Source organism: Melanotaenia boesemani, chromosome 8 (genome assembly GCF_017639745.1).
Source record: "Melanotaenia boesemani isolate fMelBoe1 chromosome 8, fMelBoe1.pri, whole genome shotgun sequence".
Taxonomy (NCBI): domain Eukaryota; kingdom Metazoa; phylum Chordata; class Actinopteri; order Atheriniformes; family Melanotaeniidae; genus Melanotaenia; species Melanotaenia boesemani.
Genome location: NC_055689.1, coordinates 27,066,612 through 27,088,356, shown reverse-complemented (window position 1 = coordinate 27,088,356; position 21,745 = coordinate 27,066,612). Strand labels below are relative to the sequence as shown.

At 39.3% G+C, this 21,745-nt stretch overlaps 1 protein-coding gene across 2 annotated transcripts; it reads right to left on the bottom strand.

Moving 5' to 3' along the window:
* Positions 1-223: 223 nt before the first annotated feature.
* LOC121644913 (vang-like protein 2) lies at positions 224-21,357 on the bottom strand. Of its 2 annotated transcripts, none has more exons than XM_041993170.1 (8): positions 21,289-21,357; positions 11,765-12,156; positions 11,376-11,499; positions 8,817-9,424; positions 7,104-7,237; positions 6,771-6,906; positions 3,487-3,730; positions 224-3,031 (listed from the first exon to the last, which is right to left on the bottom strand). In XM_041993170.1, the coding sequence occupies exons 2-8, from the start codon at positions 11,833-11,835 to the stop codon at positions 2,771-2,773; spliced, it is 1,578 nt and encodes a 525-aa protein (XP_041849104.1). In that variant the 5' UTR covers positions 11,836-12,156; positions 21,289-21,357; the 3' UTR covers positions 224-2,770. The 2 variants fall into 2 exon arrangements, with proteins under 2 accessions (XP_041849104.1, XP_041849103.1); XM_041993169.1 differs by lacking the exon at positions 21,289-21,357 and adding an exon at positions 20,684-21,239.
* Between the last annotated feature and the right edge of the window lie 388 nt (positions 21,358-21,745).

The window sequence follows — 21,745 nt, the reverse complement described above, 5'->3', positions numbered from 1 at the left end:
TTCCACTGATGCCACATTTTCACGTCAGGATTGAGAGGAGCAGAGACCTTTAAAAAGAGCATCCTAACCATAAATATCCGAATGTAGAACATCGTATTCTTCTATAAAAAAAAAAAAAAAAAAATAGTGAGCTTCCTCTTCTTGTGACTAAAGATTTTTTTTAGATAGCTTCGCTTCTATCAACTTAACATGCTCAGAAATAAGTGACAAAAGGAAGGACTTATAAGGAATAAATGGTTTAATAATGTAAAAATGCCTAACACACTATACAAGCTACAGTTACTAAAAGGAAACAAATCTACCTTTTTTTTTAAACAAGCCATTTGTTTCTTATAAAGTAAAAACATTTAGAACATTGCATCATCATAACTTAGTCACCTTAAAAATGATAGAAAACAAGTCATTATAAAAACTGTTTTGGAGCCCAAAATAAGGGTATGCATGCTTCTTTTTCATCCCTCAGATGAAATCTCAAACACTTTGTGGAGCTAGTGTTTGGAAATTTATATATATAAAAAAAAAAGCAAAAAAAAAAAAAAACAAAACAAAACAAAAAAGACCAAAAACATTTCCACTGGAGAGAAAAGCAAACAGTCGTGTTGTGGCTCAGCAGACTGCGGGATACGTTCGACAGGGCAGTTCAAGTCTCAACGGCAGCTGCAGAAAGAGGAGCCTGCTGCTCCTCCACGTCTGCAGAGTTAAGGCCGCGTTGAGGCTGGTTTCAGCCGGTGGGACAAGGCGAGGCGGTGATCAGCTACTGCTGCAGTGGAGCGGCACAGAGGAGTTACAATCACACGTCTGGTTTGGGATTTCTGTAGATATGCATCAAATATAAAAACTGGAGGAAGTCAGCCCGTTTTTAAAGCACAGCTGCCTGATCAGGACTGATTTCCTTAGAAAGATATAAATATATTAAAAAAAGACCCCATTTACAACTGGTATTATATTGTGATTATCTGCATGTTGTTTGAACTACAGACTTTTGCATTACAGCAGTTTTTCTATGTATATATAATGAGGATGTTTTCAAATAAAAATATTAATTCACTGGCCTTTATGGCCTTTCCCAGCAGGTGGGCATGAACTAAGTTTTTCTTAGAAACAGGCGTCTCATCGGGAGCTTGCAAAGCCTGTCTTTGTTTATATTCTCTATATTAAATCAATGGAAGATTGAGCGCTGACTTATAAAAGCAAAATTAAGCCCAAAATGGTGAGAAATGCCACAGCTATAAGATGTTCATCCAAATGTGCTGATTGGTCAAACTTTCCAGCTATTAAAGAGCTGATGATTGCATTTAAAATATCATGCAGCTTCATGACAAAATCAGACTATGACTCATTTAAATAGATGTTGCTGCTTATAGTTGGTGTACAAGTGTTAAGTTTCCACTGACATCATCAGAATCACATTTATCTATTAAAGCAGAACTTACAATTTTGATTAAAAATAACTTTTTGTCACTGATATGAGACAATCTGACAATAAAAAGCTAAATATTAATACTAGCTGGATGTGCATGAAATGTCCTCTGCAGGGGAGGGGCTTGTGGTGCAGGGTTGAAGCATAGCAGAGAGGAAGGGGTAAGAAGATGGAAGTCCATCTTCTTTTCAGGGTTACAAAGTTATGCTTTAAGATGTGGAAAATCTGTAGCTTTTTTTTGCATATGTTGCACAGAGATAGCAGCAAGAGGAAGCTTCAGGTGACACCTGAACATATGGAGTAGATGTTCTTATGGAAGTCTTTCGTATTGTCAACAAGCCCAACTGGTTTTGTTCGTGTGCTTAAGAGTCGAATTTAGCTTATTGCTCTGTTCCGTAAACTTCTATTGTCCAAAGAAAAAGTGTTAAAAACGCACAGAGTGACAGTTTATTCTGGTCAACATCCTGCTGCCACAATTATTCACTGTAGTATGATAGTCACCAGCTTTAAATAGCCTTGAGTAAATGCAATATTTACTCATTTTTCAATAACATTCACTAAAAATACAGTATCAAATGGTCAATAATATTGCTTCTATTAAAATTTTTTATAAAGTTTTCCTTCGTTATGGTGGATTTGTTGACAATAATAAAAATCTAGAACAGTAGAGTGATGTTTTAAATGTTTGTCCAAGTAATATCCAGACTTCGAGTTAATACCAGTTGAAAATGTTTAGTCTTCCTGCTAAAACGGATGCTGATAGTAACAAAAAAAAGGCCAGTGTGAACATACGGACTGGAGTAGCAACAGATTAGGAATGTACATCCATTCTTCTTTAAAAGTCACATAAAAAAGACAATATCTCACTGCACATAATGCTACATTCTGTAGGTTTAAAATGAGAAGTCACTTCCTCAAATATAAAAACAAGCTCTCATCATGTCGGAGAAAACAACAAAGAGAACCAGGAGGCAGTGAGGCACCAGTCCGCCCATTTTGTAAGACACCGCAGAGAGGAAGTGATGAGTGTGATGTAATCCCCCTCTTCTGGTGTTCGTGTTTGAGTCAGCACAGTAAAGTAGTTCAGTGGTTACAACAAAAACAGTGACAAAAGAAGAAAAAGTCCCCTTAGACAGACATAAAATGAATTTTTACAGTGTGTTGTACAGACAACACTGAATGAGAAGAGGTCAAGGCATCTGTTCATTTCCAGGGTTTGGACCCTTATTGAGCTGATCTCAGTTTGATATTAGAGCATCTGTGATGACCAGCAAGGCAGCGCTCCTCTCATGAAAGTGAAGGGTGGATGACATTGGGGTGTCAGTACAAGAGAAGATAAGCTGGAAGCCTTCACACTGAGGTCTCTGACTGCAGCCGCATGACAAACTTGTGGCTCTTCGGATCGATGAACTCTTCCCCGAGGCGAAGGAAGGGGAGTGGCGTCACCGTGACAACCAGGGAGAAGTCTAGACGACGCAGGGAGAAAACCAGACCCTGACGCAGGGCCGAGGTCACCGGCTCCTCGCTCACTAAGGTCCACTGGCGCCCTCTGCCGTTCTGCTGCTGGTACTGCATGGTGGGGCCGGGGGTGAGATAACGTTCCAGGAAGGCCTGAGAGGGAGAAAGGTGGAGCTTAATCGTAAAGATAACGCAGTTTTAATGTTCATCTGTCTGCTGGAGGAAAGGCTTTTATCACCTTTTTAGTTTTGTTTTTCTAAATTTCTTCTTTTCTGCTCCATCAGATTTCAGAGTAAGATTTTAGCTTTAACATTTAATTAGATTTTTGGTTTTAATATTCTGTAAAACCTGAAGGTTCTTTGGAAAGTTACATTAAATAAACCTATTTTAAAGGTTAAACTTTCTGTTTTTATTGTACTCCAATAAAAAAAATGCATTTAACCAATAAAATACTCCTTGAAAAAAATCAAACCAAATTTATTAAAATATCTCTAGGTAAGCCTAATGTCTTGTACTGCAGCAGGTGGCTGGTGTTCTTGTGCAGCCTCAGTGGGCCTCCTCTGTATGACTGCGGGGTACTTGTATGTAAATAAATGTATTAAACTCACCTTGGGCGTCATGTTATGCGTGATGCAGAACTGCAGGTGTGTGAGGATGCTCTCCATACTGTGGAAGGCCTGCTGTCGTGTGGTTCTCAGGTATTTCTGCATGGCCCGGGCCATTGGGGCAAAGATTGCTTGAGCTGCCTCCCGAGGATCCATCACCTCTCTGGGGTGTTTGGGGGATGAGGCCACCTCCTCCTCATGGAGACGCTTGATGTGTGTGAAGGCCTCTTCGACTGCCACAACCAGCCTGCAGCAGAGCAATAAAGTCCTGGTTAAATTCACCGGACAGGCAGTCAGGCTTGTAGAGCATGAAGTCAGAAACAGTGACATAAAACCATAACCACAGCCAGGAATGAGCAAGTTATTGTTTTGTTAACATGTCAGTCTCTGATGGAAATAATGACCTTTTGGCAACACTGAACGCTCCACATGCACAGACCTTTTATGGAGTAGATGAGCTGCACAGCTTTTTTACCGTTCGCTAATGCACCACATGCTCAGAGAAGGGCTGTGAGTTATTTACAAAACAAACTTTGTTGTCTTCAGTGTTTTAACTACATTTATGTAATTTAAGCAAATTCTACATATCACCATTGAATATGAGAGATATAGATACTAAGCAGCAATCGGCTGATAAAGCCTTTTTTAAGGGAAGTAACACAGTACACAGTGGTCAGTGTATGGAAAAAAAAAAAGATTTAATAAAATTATACAGCTGAATACAACAGAATATTGGCTTAATAATAAATTTGTTTTTATTATACATAATTTGTTTGAATTATATAAATCACTTTCTGTTGCTTTATGCATGAAAAGCACTTTATAAATAAAATTTGATTGGATTTGTTACGTTTGCAGAACTGGTCATTGTGCACTTACATGACGTTCTTATGACAAGAGTTTCATTTGGTAATTGCAGTAAAGAGTTGCAGTGGGAGCTGTAACAGATTTAGCATAAATACAATGGAGGGAAGTAAATCCTCACTGTCATGAAAGACAAATATAAAATTACTGTAAAAGATGCCAAAAATGCCCTTAGACTAACTCCACTGGTTGCATAATGTTGACTCAACTCCAGGATATTGTCAAGCTTTGTAACAAGGTTGTGGGAACCCCCTTGGTGAACCCGGAGGACATTTTGAAGATCAGGACACTCGAAGGCCAGTTCTGTTCTGGCAGACTGGAGCCATCCTCTTCATGGCTATTTTATGTTACTTCCCTCAGGCCGTAGATGTGTGATGCCACGGGCAAAGACAAACGGATTTAAAAACTCCTTTCTCTGTGTGGCCATTGGGCTTTTAAATAAAGTTGTGTGACTTTTATTTTTTTATTTATTTTGTTAGTCTTAACTGTTTATTGTTGTGTTGTTGTTGGGTTGTCATTTGCTGCTGGCTGCAAAACCAATTGTCCCACTGGGGATAATAAAGTTAACCTTGAACTGTATTGAAGTCCATGCATATTAGCACTCTCAATAGACATTATTAAAAAAGTCTCATGTTTTTAATTGGACCAAAAATTTACATTTATATTCCATATAAGCTTTGTGAGTAAGTTAAGATAAAAGAAATTACATAAATGAGGCCACCTTCCTGTTACTTTTGGATTACAGAGATGTCATCTGCAGACTTTCAAGGCAGATACACACTGTTTAAAACTGATAACTTTGCTGCAAGCCCACTGAGCAACAGGCATCCAATGATTTATGCTTGTGGTTGGCAGACTGTATCTGTCATTTCTAACCATTATCTTATTTTTTTAATTGTGTTCTTAATGTTTTTTTAGTTGTTTTTTTTTTTTTTTTTTTTTTACATTTTCTTAACACGAAGGCATGCCTATAATAATTTCTTAAGATTTCAATAATATTTAAATGCACCATGACATTATAGCAGAAGTTTAATGTTGTAAATGGACACTATGCTTTTCAGACTCAGGTCACCAAACCCAAAGATTGTAGTGAAATGCCTTAACGAACATAAGCAACATGAAGTGCTCCTGAAGAACTATCATTTTAATCGGCTTTTTAAAAGATGGGGCCAATGTTGGAATAAACAGGAAATTAATCATCCAGGATGGTTATGAAATATTTCTGCTGCTGCTCTGCTGCAATTTAATAAATGTTTCTGCCATTCAGCTGACAAGGTGATTAATGTCTTAAAAGTCAGAACAATAAGAACATGTAAAAACAGGACTGGTTTGAATCAATAAAAAAAAAAGGTGGGGTGGGGGGTAAGTCTAACAGTCTGAATAGATGAGCTGGAAATACTTTTTATACTGTCAAACACACCTTCATATATTTGCTTTCTCCTCTCTGCATGGCACAAAGCATTCCTCAATTTAAATTTTGCAAGAAGCAGACATAAAGATATATAGAATAACATTAAAATGAACTAATTCTGAGATTGTGGAATACATTTTGCCCAACTGGAAAATTAAAAGTGGGTTCAGACCATGTACGTAATTTTATGGGGGGACACAGGGGACATGTCCCTTGCACTTTTTTAAAAGGCTGTTTTGGTCCCCTGCACTTTTCATTGTCAAAAAGACAATTTTTCTCTACAGTAAACAGTAACAGTAACAGTAACAGGTCAAGCACTAGGGCCAAGAGGAAAACGGCCACTCAAGATGAAGTCTGTTTCCCTTAGTTTAGACCGCCCACAAGCTCCTCCATTGGCTCTGCCATGTCTTATGTGATTGGCTGTCCCCACTGTCACTCCACCTTGCTTGCACACCGGTAAGCTAGTCTGTGGTCAGGAGTTAATATGCTGCTGTAAGTTGGCCGTTTGTTCTGCCTGGGTCACCTCAGCTGGAAGGATTGTAATATCATAAGTTTCATTTACATTAATATTTGAATCTGTGCCAATGTGCATATGTGTGTATGTGGTAGTTTGTCTGTACATCAAGACAGAGTTGATGCCTTGAACAGGAAAAAACTGCCAGCAATTTATCTCTGCCAATGACCGCAGACAACATGTGTTTGGAAACTTTGGTTGAGCTCATTAGGTTGACCCTTCTGTGGTCTCGTTGTTCACTTTTCTTTTACAAAAAAAAAAAAAAGTGTAGAGCTGAAAGATTAGTTTTATAAAAAACACTTCTGTCCCCCCCACCTCTGAAATCAAAATTTGTTCAGACTTAGTGTGTATTTCCTCACTCCTCACAGAGAGGTTAACATCTTGTCTCTACAAACACAATTTACTGCCTCTTTCAGCTTTCACAGTGCCATCAGGGCACACCAGACATATGTTGCCCTCAACACAATCTGCAGCTGATCGGCATGGGCTGGATCTGACCTGGCCTTGCGTTTGCGGATCCTGCGGTCCATCTCAGCCTCCTCATAGTAATACTCGTTGTGAGAGTTGTCTCTCCTCCTGGCAGCAGCCGCTATCATGGCCCGCGACTGGCCCGTGGAGTTATTGGTAGTGTTTTCTACAAGACAACACATGCAGAGGAAGGATTTGGTGGATTACATTTCAGGTATCTATTAAATGCTCATGTTCAAGTTAGAACAAGAGGTTCAGATTTGAACCATCACAGGTAGATTCAGGTAAAGCTGATCTTATGTGTTAATGATGCAGTTTAACACCCATGATGTAGACCAATGATGGAAAATGGGCAGTATTTACCATCCAGGGAGTAAACCTTGAAGCCAGTCATCTTCTTGGACAGGATGGATTTGGGCAGGTTAAGCAGAGCAGGGTTGTAAACAGGGAAGTCGCTGTAGTAACGGTCCAGCACCCAGACAGCTGCCCGCTGGATACTGTGATGTAAGACAATGAGACCAGACAAAGACCAAACATCAGATGCTGGCAGCAAAACAATTAGTTTAAGATGCACATCAATACAGAACTGACATCTCTGTACAATGATGATGACTTCATGTAAAAGCTGACTCATCAGTTCAAACATCAGCTCTGATATGCAGAAATTATCTTGATCACATATCCAAAATATTTATTTCTAAGAATAAATACTAACATAAAAGCTGAAAAAAAATAATTTCAACAGCAACTCTAGAATTAAGTATCATTAACAGCATTAACCGGGAGGTGAAGTCTTATGGATTTTAGACAATGGACAAACTGCGGCCATACTGGTGGGTCACAGTGTCATTTTAAAGCCTCTTTGCTCACACTTCCAGCTTTCTAGTAAAATACATAAATAAAACAGGGATCATTGAATGCTCATTAAGATGCTGCTGATAAACATTAGAGGTTAAGCACCTTTCTGACATCAAACTATGGCTGAAAAACAGATGCAAAAATAGGATGTTCTTAAAAAAAATCAATATTCAAATATTCACACTGCAGGCAAAAGTAGAACAAATCTGTTTTTTTTTCTTTTTTTGCCTGCATGTGACCCATATCTGATTTCTTCTGACAGTTTGAACACTATCATTTTTTTAAACACCTGACCAAGGCCACATCCTACAACAGATACATATCTGTTTTTCAAAGTGACCTCAGTTTGAACACTCATCTTGCATTTTATACACGCTAGTCTTCTCCTATGAATGCAAGTAACTCCAGGAATCACATTTAAGTTATAATATGAACAAGCAACCAGGTTACTTCAAATTCAAGAAGCTATTTGATGGATATTTAAATGTGTTAGCATATTTCTAATACCCTGTTCACACCTTGCAGTTACATGTATGTTAAGTAATTCACACATGTGGTACAAGAACAGGTGTACAGACCCAATGACTCCGGTTACACTCAGAAGTGGTCTGGGCCATTTATGGACAGATTTTTTCAGCAGCGTGAATGCTGATCTGTTCTGGGCCGCCACGAAGTAGACAACCTACTTCACTGCCATGTATCCTGTCAGTAAAAATCAATGAAGCACTTGGCAGGAATCCCAACAGTGTGGTTAGGTATTTGAGGAAATCATATATCACGATGAAAGATGCTGAAGAGATAAAAACTGTATGCATTCAATCATCTGTCAAGCAGCATTCATTTAAGATGGTTGTATGTAACAGGTTGCTTTTCACCAAAATCTGCAGGTTTAGTCAGATGAAGGTTTAAAAGAAATCAGTCAAGATGTGGAAACATATTTTCAGCAGAGGTAAACAGATTTTTTCTAAAGCTACATATTGTAAACGCATCAGCCATGAACCATTATAATGACATGTGAACAGATGTAATTTAATGTAATTTAGGGTAATTACCATTTAGTGTAATCTAATTACCATTCTTGCAAAAAACATTAAGAACTAGTTAGATTCTGTTTTGCTGAATGACACCTTTTTTGTATTTGTACTGTAACACAAGGAGCAATAACTTTGCTGTAAACGTCTATAATGCTAAACATGTACCAGGACGCATCTAACAAACCTGAAGTGGCCCACATTGTAGAACCTGCTGGCTCCGTCTGTGCTCCGGACCACCTTAAGGCAAAAGGCCGGCTGCAGGTGTCGAACTTCCAACAGCACAAGAGCCAGGTACTGGATGAAGAGCAGGGCATCCACCAGCGAGGCAGCGTACTCCACGATGCCCCTGTAGTCCCTCTCCCTGGGCTCCAGTACCCGCACGCCGTAGAACAACCAGTAGGATGCCACAAACAGGAACACCAGTACCATTAACAGGCAGCGGAAGACAAAGAAACGTGGCAGGGTGGCGCGGGGAGGGCGGAGGAACAGCGCCCAGGAGGAGATGAGCAGGACTAGGAGCTTGAAGGCAAGGGAGACATAGAGGCCTTCACATGGAGTGCCGCAAGAATCAAGGGCATCACGCCATAGGACCTGCGGGAGGATGAGGAAGGCGAGCGGTGTGACCAGCGCGAAGAAGCTCAGGCAGCCTCCCAGCACCGGACCAACAAAGCGCTTGCACTCCAGCGGGGTTGATTCCTCCAAGTCTTTGGTGACGCGGGTTAGGTCCTCATTTGAGATGCTGTGCTCGGAGGTGCCGGTGACAACAGTCGTGGTCTCCCCCCAGTTATCATCCTGTATGACAAGCAGAAAGAAGACTGTAGCGAAGAGGATTTAAACACCTGTATTATTGACTTTCAAAGTTCAAGCTACTCAGACAGGAGGATCTGCTGCTTTTCTGTTGTTTATTTTGGTATGTTAACAGAATCTTTAGTCAAAGATTTTGATTATGCATAAAGGCACAAACCCAAGATATGGATAATTTATAAGATAACTCATCTATAAAATTGTTTCGGAGATCTTAATCCTTATTTTCAGTTGGAGTCCAGATGCTCAACGAGTCTTTGATGTTATGAAAGGAATGAAGCCTTATCCATCTTGTCAGGGATGGTGACAGCTTGGTTAAGTTTATTATAAATGCCTCTTTGCTCTTTAAATAAAGGGCCCCTCTTCAGCTTATGCAGAAACAAACATGTCTCCTCATGCTCCCTGATGTAAACGAACCTCTATGTTTAAAGTGCTCAGCATTCAAAGACTCCAGTTCCGCGAACTTCAACACCTGCTTTTGTCCTGATGACAAGATCTAAAAACAACTGACCGCTCCAGCGAAACACAACTGTGCTGCTGAAAGAGTGCAAGAGCCCACTTTTACAAGCACTTACAAACAGACACACAAGACTGGGCTGCAGGTTAAACTAGAACTCTGATCCATCTATCCATGCAGAAAAAAGCATGCTTTTGTTTAGCATCAACAAGAGACCAAATTTAGATTACTTACGTAGCCTAAGTTGTATTTCTCAAATCAATACGTGCACAAGTCTAAATATATAAATGAGCCTGCAGTTTTCAGAGCTTAATGAGCAGCTGCTCCTGGCTGATTGGCAGGAAACATGACACCCAAGAAGAGCCGTCAGTGGGAACAATGGAAAGGATTATAAAACTCCTTCAACAAGGTTATTCGGCTCAGAATGTGGCAAAAGATGCTGGTTTATTTCCAAGCAGCAGAGTCTAGAATTTGAATTACAAACAAAATGGAAGGATGAAAAAGCAAAACAAACAGGTTAGAGGATTGAAAAGTCAAAGTAAAATGTCTGAATATAGAAAATAAATGACAGAAGATTTGAAAAACAAATAGTTAAAAACTGAATTAAACATTTTTGATCCAACTGTAAGAAACCAGCTGGAAGAAATGAGATTGACATCCAGAGAGGTCAAATACAAACACCTAAACAGTTGCTTAAAGATAGGAAGCAATTACTGTGGATGATTGGATGAACCTGATACTTAGTAATGAATCTCAAATATGCATTAGACAACTGCCTAAAGAAAAACAAGCAAAAAATCTGTGATAACTGATAAAATAGGGTTGATGCCAGACAAAGGATCATTAGAGATGAATTCTTCTACAGTAAATGCACCACTGGACAGTGATGAAATAAGGAAAGGGTAGAAAAAGGATTTTCAGGATGATAATGCATCTTCCCACAGAGCAAAGAGTCTTCACACTTTGTCCAATACATTCAAATTCAATGACAAGGTCAATAAACTCAAACTGACTGAAACTTCATGGTAACTGGAGGAGAAAAAGGGTCCATGACAAAGCTGCATTATGTAAAGCTGATCTGTTGGAACCCGACTAATGAAAAAATTATCGTTTCTGATCGTTTGTGAAGTGCATGCCTCAAAGAAGTTAAGCCAGAAAAGGGGCAACAAAGTACAAGTTATGATAAGTTGCTTTTTTTTTTTCATTTTTGTTTGTTTAAAAATAATCAACATATTATTCAAAATCTTTTGGACATCCTTTACAAATCCCCAAAGATCTTAAAAAAAAGCTGAATGAACATCCTTGAACACTTTAAAACAAAAAGTTATGAATTTAGCTTTCACTAAAAGTAGCTTTTATAGGATCTGAAACAAACAGTATGTTTTAACCGCTCATCAGTGTCATTACTACTGACCGCTACTGGAGTTCACAGATTAACAAATACACCTTTAAAACAGAAAACATTAACACGGTGTGACTGACCCTGTCATCTCCACGTGTTGACTCTGCATCGAGTAGTGGCTCTCCGGGAGTTTGTATGGTGACTGATTTGTCTCCTCGACTGCTGCCATCTCGGCTTTTGGAGCGGTGACGGTCCCTCCGATCTCTGAAGACAAACACACAAAGATGAATAATTACTGGAAGTAGAGGACAACTTTCATCCATGAGCTCCCTACAATCGTCCTGTAGATTGTTCATAAGACCGAAAAGTGTGTGAGACATTCTGCATTTAGTTATTGACTCTAATAAGTGTCCGACCTCAGTGTATCCAGTAATGAAACATGTCATACATGAACACACAGTAAGTTTTTAAATAATACTGTAAACAAAGAGCCGTCTCTTTGGTTCCCTGTTAACTGTGTTATTCTCACCTGTGCTTCCGGGAACTTCTGGAGTGGGAGGACTTGTATGAGTAGCCCGAGTACTGCGACTCGTTGTCCATGTCTCGGGTCGGCGGTGAGCGGGCTTTAAGAGCCCCGCCTCCTCCTCCTCCCCCTCTGCTAAGCTGCTCGCAGACTCCTCCCAGCTGGCTCTTGCGTTCAGAGATGGACTTAGTGGACAGAGCCAGGGGCAGCTTGAGAAGGTCAACCTTGCTCCTGAGGGAATCTATCTTGGAGGTCGATGAGGAGGAAGCAGGAGAAGGGAGGTGGAAGACTCAGAGAGGCTACAGAAAGGGGGAGGAGGAGAGGATGAAGGGGAGTGGGAGATGATGATGATGATTGGTAGGTGAGTTGCAGCAGGGGAGAGATGAAGTTGTTGAGATCTGACAAAGAAAGGCAAAGAGGGAGGTGAGATTAATATGATATCTACTGTTATACTATTTGTTGTACATTGAATGTGCTCTTAAGTCCATTAACTAAAAGGACTGAACTAAAAATATGCAGCAGGTTTCATATTCATCTTCTCATTTTCTTCCATGAGTTTCCAACAGTTTTCACACCAGGTGATTTAGATTGATCCAAAGCAAGGTGAGAAAATGATCAAACATGATTACAAAAATCTATTATCCCAATTAATCCAGAAGCCCATCACTTATAGTGGATTTTTTCCTCATCTTCTTTCTCCTCCTCAACCTAAGCAAAACGCCCCGAAAAATGTTTCACTTTCTGAAATGTAGCAGGAGCATAGAGGAGGCTTTCTACAGATGACACATGCCATGATGTACAATGCTTGTCTAGAAAAGATCACAAAGGTTCAAAGGCTTCCACGCTGTAAGTAGCAGGACTATGAAGAGGTAAGAAAAGGACTCAAGGATGTACACACTAAGAAGAGGGAAGCCTTCAGGTGGAGCATACAACATTCAAACGAGTACTATTCATGAATGAGCTCTAAGAGACGAATATTTGTAGTGAAGAAATTATTTGTATTTGTTTATTTTCATGTATAAAATGTGGTGCAAAACATTAAAAATAGGAGAATTACAAAGATAGAAATGAAAACAAAACAAGATCTGTCCTTCATGGCAGAAATTTCACCCATTCTGGTCTTCCAGTGTTAACCACATATCTCCCCGACTCAGCAATTTACAACAGCAGCAGGGTCAAAATGTTTCTTTGGCTCAATAACAAAGTTATCAATCTCAGAATTCCAACTTGTCAAGTATACAGTAGAAGACATTCAACAATAGTTGAATTTGTGCAAAACTAGCCTCAAAGACAACCAGGATCAGTGTTAGGTTTCCAGAAGGTGTTTCAAACACATGGTCAGCTTTATTATTCAACTATAATGTGAAATGATCCTTTAAAAGTCCACGTTTATTATCCACTGTGGGAATCAAATGCCTCACCCTGGCAGAATGAGCTCTGTGATCCATTGACACTTACACCCATTAACCCTCCTAAACGGAGCCTTCGGTTTCGCTGTGTGCGCTTAGATCATGTCTTCCAGGTCTCCGCTGAGGTTAATCATCACACAAGTGCATCTCCTCTCCAAGAAGCCAGCTTTAGCGTCAGTTAGCTGCAACACAATGGCGGCCATATTGGATTACTGTGTTTTCACTAAACTTGTTTGGCCTCTCCCTCCCTCTTGCCAGCTCACATTCCCTCCCTCACACCCCTCATCCCCTGAGAAACGGGGCCTCTCCACTGCCATGGCGATGAAAGAGGGTGTTCAGATGGAGGGGAAGGAGGAGATGGGGAGGGGGGTGATTGGAGGCTGACAGTTGCTGTGGAAACCTGACCTCACGCTGCCCTCTGCCAGTCTGTTCTCCACACTGGAGGAAAAACTCTCCAAATTCTAAGTGTTGTCATGACGGATGTTGGACTGTCAAACGCCGGTTAATTGATAAAGAATAGGCGTGACTTGCTGGCTTTGACTGGCGTTCTGTGGGAAATGAAGAAGGACGCAAGATGCCATTTTACTTAGCGGGGCGTTTACACTCCATCAGCACCATTGTATTTAAAATCCACTTCCCTTCAAACCAAATACTGTACAAATCTGTCTGCGGAATTTCTGCAACTATAATAGCCTCTCATTTAACAAAGAGTCAAATTTTTCAAGACTAATGTGCATTTCTCTTCACCAGACCGGAGATGATTCTGTAGCCCTGCAGCCATGTGCAAAACCTCAACAACATGATTATTCCAAACCACAAAATTCAAATGACTAACAGCCTCCTCCTGGTGTATAATCATCAGCTTTTATCTTAAGTAATGGCAGAGGAATGAGCAGTCATATAAAGGGCAAAAAATGTTTCATGTAAACATACTGCAGGGGAGATCTGCTCTCTAAATGTCCAACTATGTGACATTAGACCAAAAGGAAGTCTAGTATGCTAACCAAGTACTCTGAGGAGGAAAGGCTTTATAGAGTTTATAAAGAGAAAAAATATATTCTGGACAATATGCAAAGAGGACTTTAAGATTCCCAGACAAACCTCATCTTTTTCCAGACAGACAACAAATTTAATCTAAACCCTGGTTTATTATAATGGAAGTTTAGTAGGAAGTAGAGATGGAACAACTGGGCAAAATAACAATCCTGTCTGACATTAACGGCTATCCATCTGCTTCATGTAAATAACAATTAGGTAATTACAGTAGTTTGGGCTGGATTTCAAAGTACCAGCACTGAGAAATTAAGATATAATGTCCAGTTATGCCGAGTCTTTTTACACCTATACAGCTGAAATTCCTGCATGTAGTAATGCAGATGTGCAGAAGGGTTTCTGTTTGCATTTTAAGATAATTGTCATGATGACTGCAGCTCAGCAGGCTTCACAGACACAAATTAGTAATTCCACAAGGGGGATTCATATCTGTTTAAATACCTGAGCAAGTAATTATAGGGCCAAGACTATGAATCTCAGCAAATGATCTCTGTAAGTCCATCACAAAGAAGTTAAAAAAAAGCCAATATTATGGCTGACAAATTTAACTTTTGTTAAGACAGAAAAACAAAAAATGACATTAACTGTTTGGATTGGGAAATGTGTGTATATATACACAATTTCTCTTTAAAGCTGACACTTTTTATAGATTGAAAAGATTCATCATCGGGAGAATATGAAAGCTACATATAGTTCATGTGTAGTTCTAGACATCAGAGTAGTGACATCACAATAACTACAGGTAATAAAACCAAACAGAAGAGGATTGCTCCTCTGGGAAACATGTTGTAAATTTAATTTAAAATTTAAGTAGAGTAAAAGGAAATGAGGGAGGGTAATGATGCATAAACATAAAGGCATTTGATAGTCGGTCATGGTATCAACAAGTTCCCTGGGGACCACTAATATTACCAAATATAATGGTACATTAATGTAAATGTAGTCTTACTCTGCAGCATGTCTTTAGATGCTTTGTTGAATTAGATGAATTAGTTAAGGCCCAGTTGCAGGCAGAGCAATTATGCGGCTGTGTTCTCCTTCTAGGATAAAATCTTACAATTATCATTGCTTCTGACTTTAAACCTTTAAGTCAACTTTAAACCTAGTTCGGCTTTAAACCTACTCAGTGTACTTCTAATTCAGTTTCCAAATTTCTAAGAATTGCTCTCAGTACAGCACGGTTATGAGACAAAGAAATCCCTCACACAAAAGACAGTATGGCCACTTGAATTAGCCTCAAGACTGAGAAACATAAACATGATTAATTATAGTTATCACATCGTGCTAATAGGTGAAAAGCACACTGATGCAAATCGCCATAAAGCACATGATCCATCCAAAATATGCTATCATCTTAATAAAGGAATAAATTTAAGCCACCGCTACATAACGTAGAAAAAAAGTTAAACTTGTGACACTTACTTAAAGAAACAAGCCTTTTCAGTTTTTCTTGTAGAGTGGTTTGACATTACGTTTTAACTCTGACCATTTCTTGCCAACATGACATCACATCACCAGCATCTGCCCAGCTGTTCACGTGACGACGCACATATTCCCCAAAAAGCACTTTGTCTTTGTAATTCAAGCCAGTCTGAAGCTTCTCACTCTCAAAGGTAACAAAGCAATGATTCAACAAAGGAAACTGGAGTGAAATCACAAGGGATCAATACATTTTTCTGACCAGAAAGTTTACATGTAAGTTGTGGTTGCTAGGAGTTTTTAACCAAACATATAGCTCAGTCTTGAAGTATGTAGGGTTAAAAGGGTGAATAAGTTTGCTTTGTGCGTCTCCCTAACCATCATATGTTGAGCAAGCCTGTCTGACAACCTCTTTCTCTTTCTCTTGGCCTGTAAGTGAGAATAAAACATTTGATCTACAAAAGGTGTGGTCCACTAGTGGGAAGGATAAGGTTTCCTATTCATCCTTCTGTCCTATGGCCTAGTTGAAGGACCTCAACAGGGCTCCTCTCTTCAGCTGAAGTTAACGTTAAGTTTAACTTCAGAGTGTAAAAGGGGGTCTGAACTCGGTCTGATCTGTAAACAGTGGAGTTCTTAATGCTTTTGTAAATTCAATTTGTCACAGTTCAGCTTAATTGTTCTGCAGAGTAAAAATATCATCACTTTTTACTAAATTCTTGAGTAAGTTCAACGGAGCAGCCCACATCCGGCCGGTCCAGTGATGTGTGTGGTCTGAAATTAAACAGTGATGACGTTGGGCTTCCGGCCTGCTGCCGATATGGCCGGGCAGTTTTACGGCTCCAACCAAAGAGTCTGCGAAGCAATTTAATGCAGTATGCCTCATCAGCAAAGAGCAAAGACATCTACCTGCTTCAGCTGAAAATTTTCATCAAAATATGAAAAAAAAATAAAATAAATAAACTGATGCTAACCTCACTGGCACATGACTCCATACACAGGAGTCATTATTCATGACGAGCCAGCAACCACGCTCCATTCATCAAATTTCACATTTCAAATATATTCACTGCAGATTAAAGCTGAGGCAGAAAGAAATCTGGAAAACCTAAGCCCCACCAACCAGGCGAGTTCAGACATATACACACACTTCATACACAGTTTAAATGAAACTGAATTAAGCCCAAACCTTACTCCTCCCGTTGGCTCTACTCCTCTGTTTTACAGAGGAAAGGTGCCCTGTTTTTTAAAAAAATCAAGGAGTGGGATTCATCTAACCCTTCAACTGATGTGTGGGAGGCATCTGGATGGTTACTTGACTATTATTCCGTGATCCCAAAAAGAAAAGGCGTAACATATCCCCACAAATCAAAGGGGTAAGGACAAGGAGGAGGGTCGGGTTACTGGGCCAATAATTTGACCAATTGACTTATTTAAGACTAAAAATAAATCTATGATTAGAGTCATTAGCAACGCCTGCCAACTTTTTTGCTTCGGATCTGATAAATCGCCTCCTTCAAGGTTTCTGCTCGGCTTGAAATCTCACTGCTATCTGGCAGTGAAAATGAGTTGAAACTATTACACATCTGTATGTTTTATCCAGCTGTTTCTAATGAAAGTGTTAAAAGATGATTATCCATAGTGATTGCAATGATTGTAACCATTTAATAGGACCTTTAGAAATCTCTATGGTTCCTCGAAGTGTTTGCAGATTTAGTCAGAGATGAACCTGTGACTGTTTTTACAGGATTTCCAACCACGGAAAGTGTTTGTAGATCAGCCAGTTGGAGAATTTCCATTCAGAAAACAACTTTAACTGATTAAAATCACCCATATTGGGTTCAGCTTTATGAAGCCAGAATATAGAACCAAAAGGAAGTGAAGTCGTCCAGTCTCCTCTCAGGCCACGTTGATTATGAATAATAAGCTGAGAGGTTCATATTAGAGCCTTATCAATAAAACAGTCATCACTTTTGGCCTGTTATAGACAAATTGGTATAAAATAATACAAGAAAACTTGTATTTTAAAGAACATAGTGCAGAAAAAAATAACTTTTGCTGACCAAACTTTGACCACTTGTAGCAAAGTAACATCACAGCTGAGACAAGTTGTGTCTTCACAGTATGTTTTCATATTGTTTTTTACATATAAAGGCAGGAAAGCCAATAAAGAACGACCCCATCATTTTCTGTCTTAAAGGTAACTTTCAAGAGCTGTTTACAAGTTTATCAAAAAGTTTAGATACACCTATTCATTCAAAATGAAGTATGTCTGTAATTCGTGAGATATACTTATAAAAACAGAATATTTACTCCCTAAAAATCAAGTATCAGTTCAAAACATAACTATGTGTAATAGAAAATAAAATCTTTGTCCCTTTTGCTTTTCAGCCATAACAGATAATCTCTGAGGACGGCAACAGCAGTCTGTTTTTACAAAACTTTGATCAGTTGAGACCACTAATTGATAGTTTATTACATTGCTTTTCTTACTCTACGATCAGTAATAGGTTCAAATCTAAGTCATTCTGTAGTTTTAGAACTTAATGAGTGCTAATCAACAATGTTCCTCCAGCTGTACTTTGTGGCAGAGCCAAATAGCAACAATATGCCACAATACACTGCTACACAACCACCAAATTAGTCTTAATCAGATTTAATACCCAACATCTTTCTAAAGAGACATCGCTGTTTCATCAACGTCCTGACGTGAGCAGGAATATCACAGATAATCTGCCTCATCAGGTAATTATTGGTAAGTAAAACTGCTTAAAAAAATTTCACTTTAAAGGCAAATGAAAGTGTGTTTTGTACAGATCACGGTTAGATACCAAAACTGAAAACAGGTCAGTTGTCATAAGGATTCTATGAAAAAAATTATTCATTTAATCAAATCAAGCCATTAATGGGGGTTTTTTCCAAGAAATATGCAGCCTCATTCCTGTAGCATTCAATATAAGCAGATGCAACAATTTACAACCCGCGTTTCCCCAGAGGTGAAATTAAATCAAGTTGTCATCATGGTGTCTGAGCGGCTGGCAGCTGTCAGGGAGGAACAGCAAGCCGGGGCATCTCTGAAATGTCCAGCTCCACTCAACAGCCATCTGAGGCCCGATATAACAACTGTGTAAATAAGCGTGCACACACCCAGGCTGAAACAGAGGAAGAGGCTCATCAGCGTAGCAATGCCACACACACACACACACACAGGAATGACCACCACCCACGGTCTCCTCTGACAACATCAGTAAAACCAGCAGAAAACAGGACAACTGCTACTGTCAGTGTTAAAGCACATGAGGAGCAAACTTGAGCAGGTGTGTAACTGTGTGTGTGTGTGTATGTGTGTGTGTGTGTGCGTGTGTGTGTGTATAAATCTAACAGGGTGTGGTTGAATCAACGAGCCCATTTTGTGATTCAAAACGCTTTCCGCATGCATTCGTCTTCAAATCCAAACAAAGTGCTGCAGACACAGGAAGTGGCTGAGACAGATGTGGTTCAGTATCTCACAGCCACGGGCAAATGTTGCGCTACCGACTCATCTGCTCATCAGTCATCATTATAGGTTATTAGATCGGCCTATTTGATGTTGAATTCTTGCCTTGCCTTAAAAATTCTAATCAAGGGAAAAGATGTCAAACATACATTTAGAAATAATGACAAAAAAGAAATACGTTGAACTGCAACAACACACTACTTTCTAATAATTACAAAATAAAAGGTAAAAAAACAAAACACCTCTTTTCTAATTCATGATGAGCAGACAAGATTTCACTCTAAAACCATTTTCTGCAAAGGAAAATGGTGAAAACTATTGAGAAATTAACTACTGATATATACTGATTAAATACACAAACTGCTAATTCCTTAACTTGTCTTCAAACAGGTGGTCTGTTGGGTAGTAAATGACTTAAAGAATATAAATCTGAACTATTAGTGCCTTTAGTATGTACATGTAGGTTTTTTAATGGCTGTATTTGATTTTTTTTTATCAATTAAATGAATACTTGTGGGTAGAAAACATCCCATTGGGCTTGTCATAACAGTGTTTTTACCATTTAATTCATTCATGTAAAACTAAAAGATCACGGAGGGAAAAATGTAATGTTCTGCAGCCAGATTATTTCCGGATGATATGAAAATGTATTACATATTTCTACAGCATTTTGTTTTAAAGTTCAAGTATTTAAGAAGTCAGATGTTTAGGAGTTCTCATCACATGATTAACATTAACTTCTGCAGGATTTTCTGTTGTTTATAAGCATCAGCAAACCATCCAGTTCTGTGTTTTTGTGATTTGGATCCTTTAAGTATAGACTAGGCTGACAGACACAGTGTCAGTGGTCTGATGGTCAGACTGTAAACAGACTATTAAACTAGCATCAGTTTTAATTATTAATCATTTGTGGTGGAAAAAAAGTCCATCACATTCTGTATGAAGATTTGATATGTAATTTTGATAATAAAAAACAATCATATTTAGGTTTTAACTTGAGTCACCTTGTTCTCATTTAGTTTTATACATTTTATCATTTAATTTCTCCTCAATTAACATTTAAATGCGTTGTGTTCAATGCCTGCTGGCGATAATTAATCACTAAACTTTAAAAATGGCAGTTTTTTTATACATATATATCCTTTAAATCCCTCTTTAAGTGCCCTTAACCTTTACGTTTATGCTCGATCATTAAATCGTATCTATTAAAGCAGCTTACAGTCCCTCAGCAGCATTTTTTCAAATCACCTTAACAGTGTCTTAACACTATCGTTTCACAGAAAGCCCATTTTTTGTTTTCACTATGAAATGAGGACCCTATAAACCCAGCAGGTATTTGAATGGCTCATTGAAGCTGAGGTAATCAGGGCCTGTTTGTGCTGCAGCACCATTATCCTGTTTCAGTTTGAATTTCAGCCACTAAAAAGGCAGCACCCCGGACACATTTTAGCGCTGAGGAGCTGCCTGTGGTAACATGGATCAACAGTCATGCTGCATCAATAATTCAGCATTATTTCACATGCACAAAGAGCACCTAGGAGGCTAACTTACTGTGAGGACCCGCAGCATTTTGGGAGAATATAAGGTGTTGTGGAACCTACAAAATACAAAAAGGGGGTTGCTGTAGAAAGGCAGGACAATGGGAGACTCCCAGGCCCCACTGGTAGCGTCCTGATGCCAAATGATCCAAATGCTAGTTCCCTTTATCCCCCTTTCCTTCTCCAAAACGGGACGCCTTCTTTGGAAATGAATGGAGGCAATGAAATTCCCACCAGGCAGAAAATTCAAACCCTTCGGCCTACAATCAAACTGGACGCGCTCCTTCCTTCCAGGCGCATCTTCCGTGCCTCCTTTCACATCCTCAAGTTACATTAATAAAGGATACGCGCTTCCTCGCACGTTTAAAACCGCTCCGGAGAGCTACGTGGTCTCCGTATGAGCAACAATAGGAAAGATGAGGGGTCCTGAACTTCCCCTGTGGTTTCAAAAATTAAAAAGGCGACCATCGCGTCCTCTCCACTATTGTTTGAAGAAACCGGAGATCTCCGGCGCCTCAAATCCTCTCCCCTATCCCTTCGCGTTAAGCCGGGCGCACAAGTACTCCGGTCACCACTACCGAGCTTTCAAGACATTTTCCAGAGAAAAATACTACTTACTTATTCCAGATCGTCCATTCAGGTATTTTCTCACTTTCCACTTTCTCTCCACTCAACCGTAGCCCCGTGTGCCCCGCCTCCGCTCCGGATTGGCCCCTCCTCCGGCTTCTTCCCCTGGGGGACAAGGCCTGAGAAACGTTGTGGTTCAGCCACAAGACGTTTATTATCACGCACTTGTGATACTTATGTGTATTTGCACTCCTTTAAAAGTACAAAGTGAGCTGTCCTTTAAGACAGATGAGCCGTCCAGGAGCTGTTGACTGAATAAAATAAAATAAAATAAAATAAAATAACATGTAGAAACTTCCGACTTTCATGGATTTTGAAATATTTAGGTATTATGAGAAGCAGCATTTAGTATTTTTATAGAGTTTGTAGAGCTATTTTTTTTATTTAAGGAACACAAATATTTGATCACATTTGATGTTTTATTGACAAAAAGCACATAGTTTCTTAT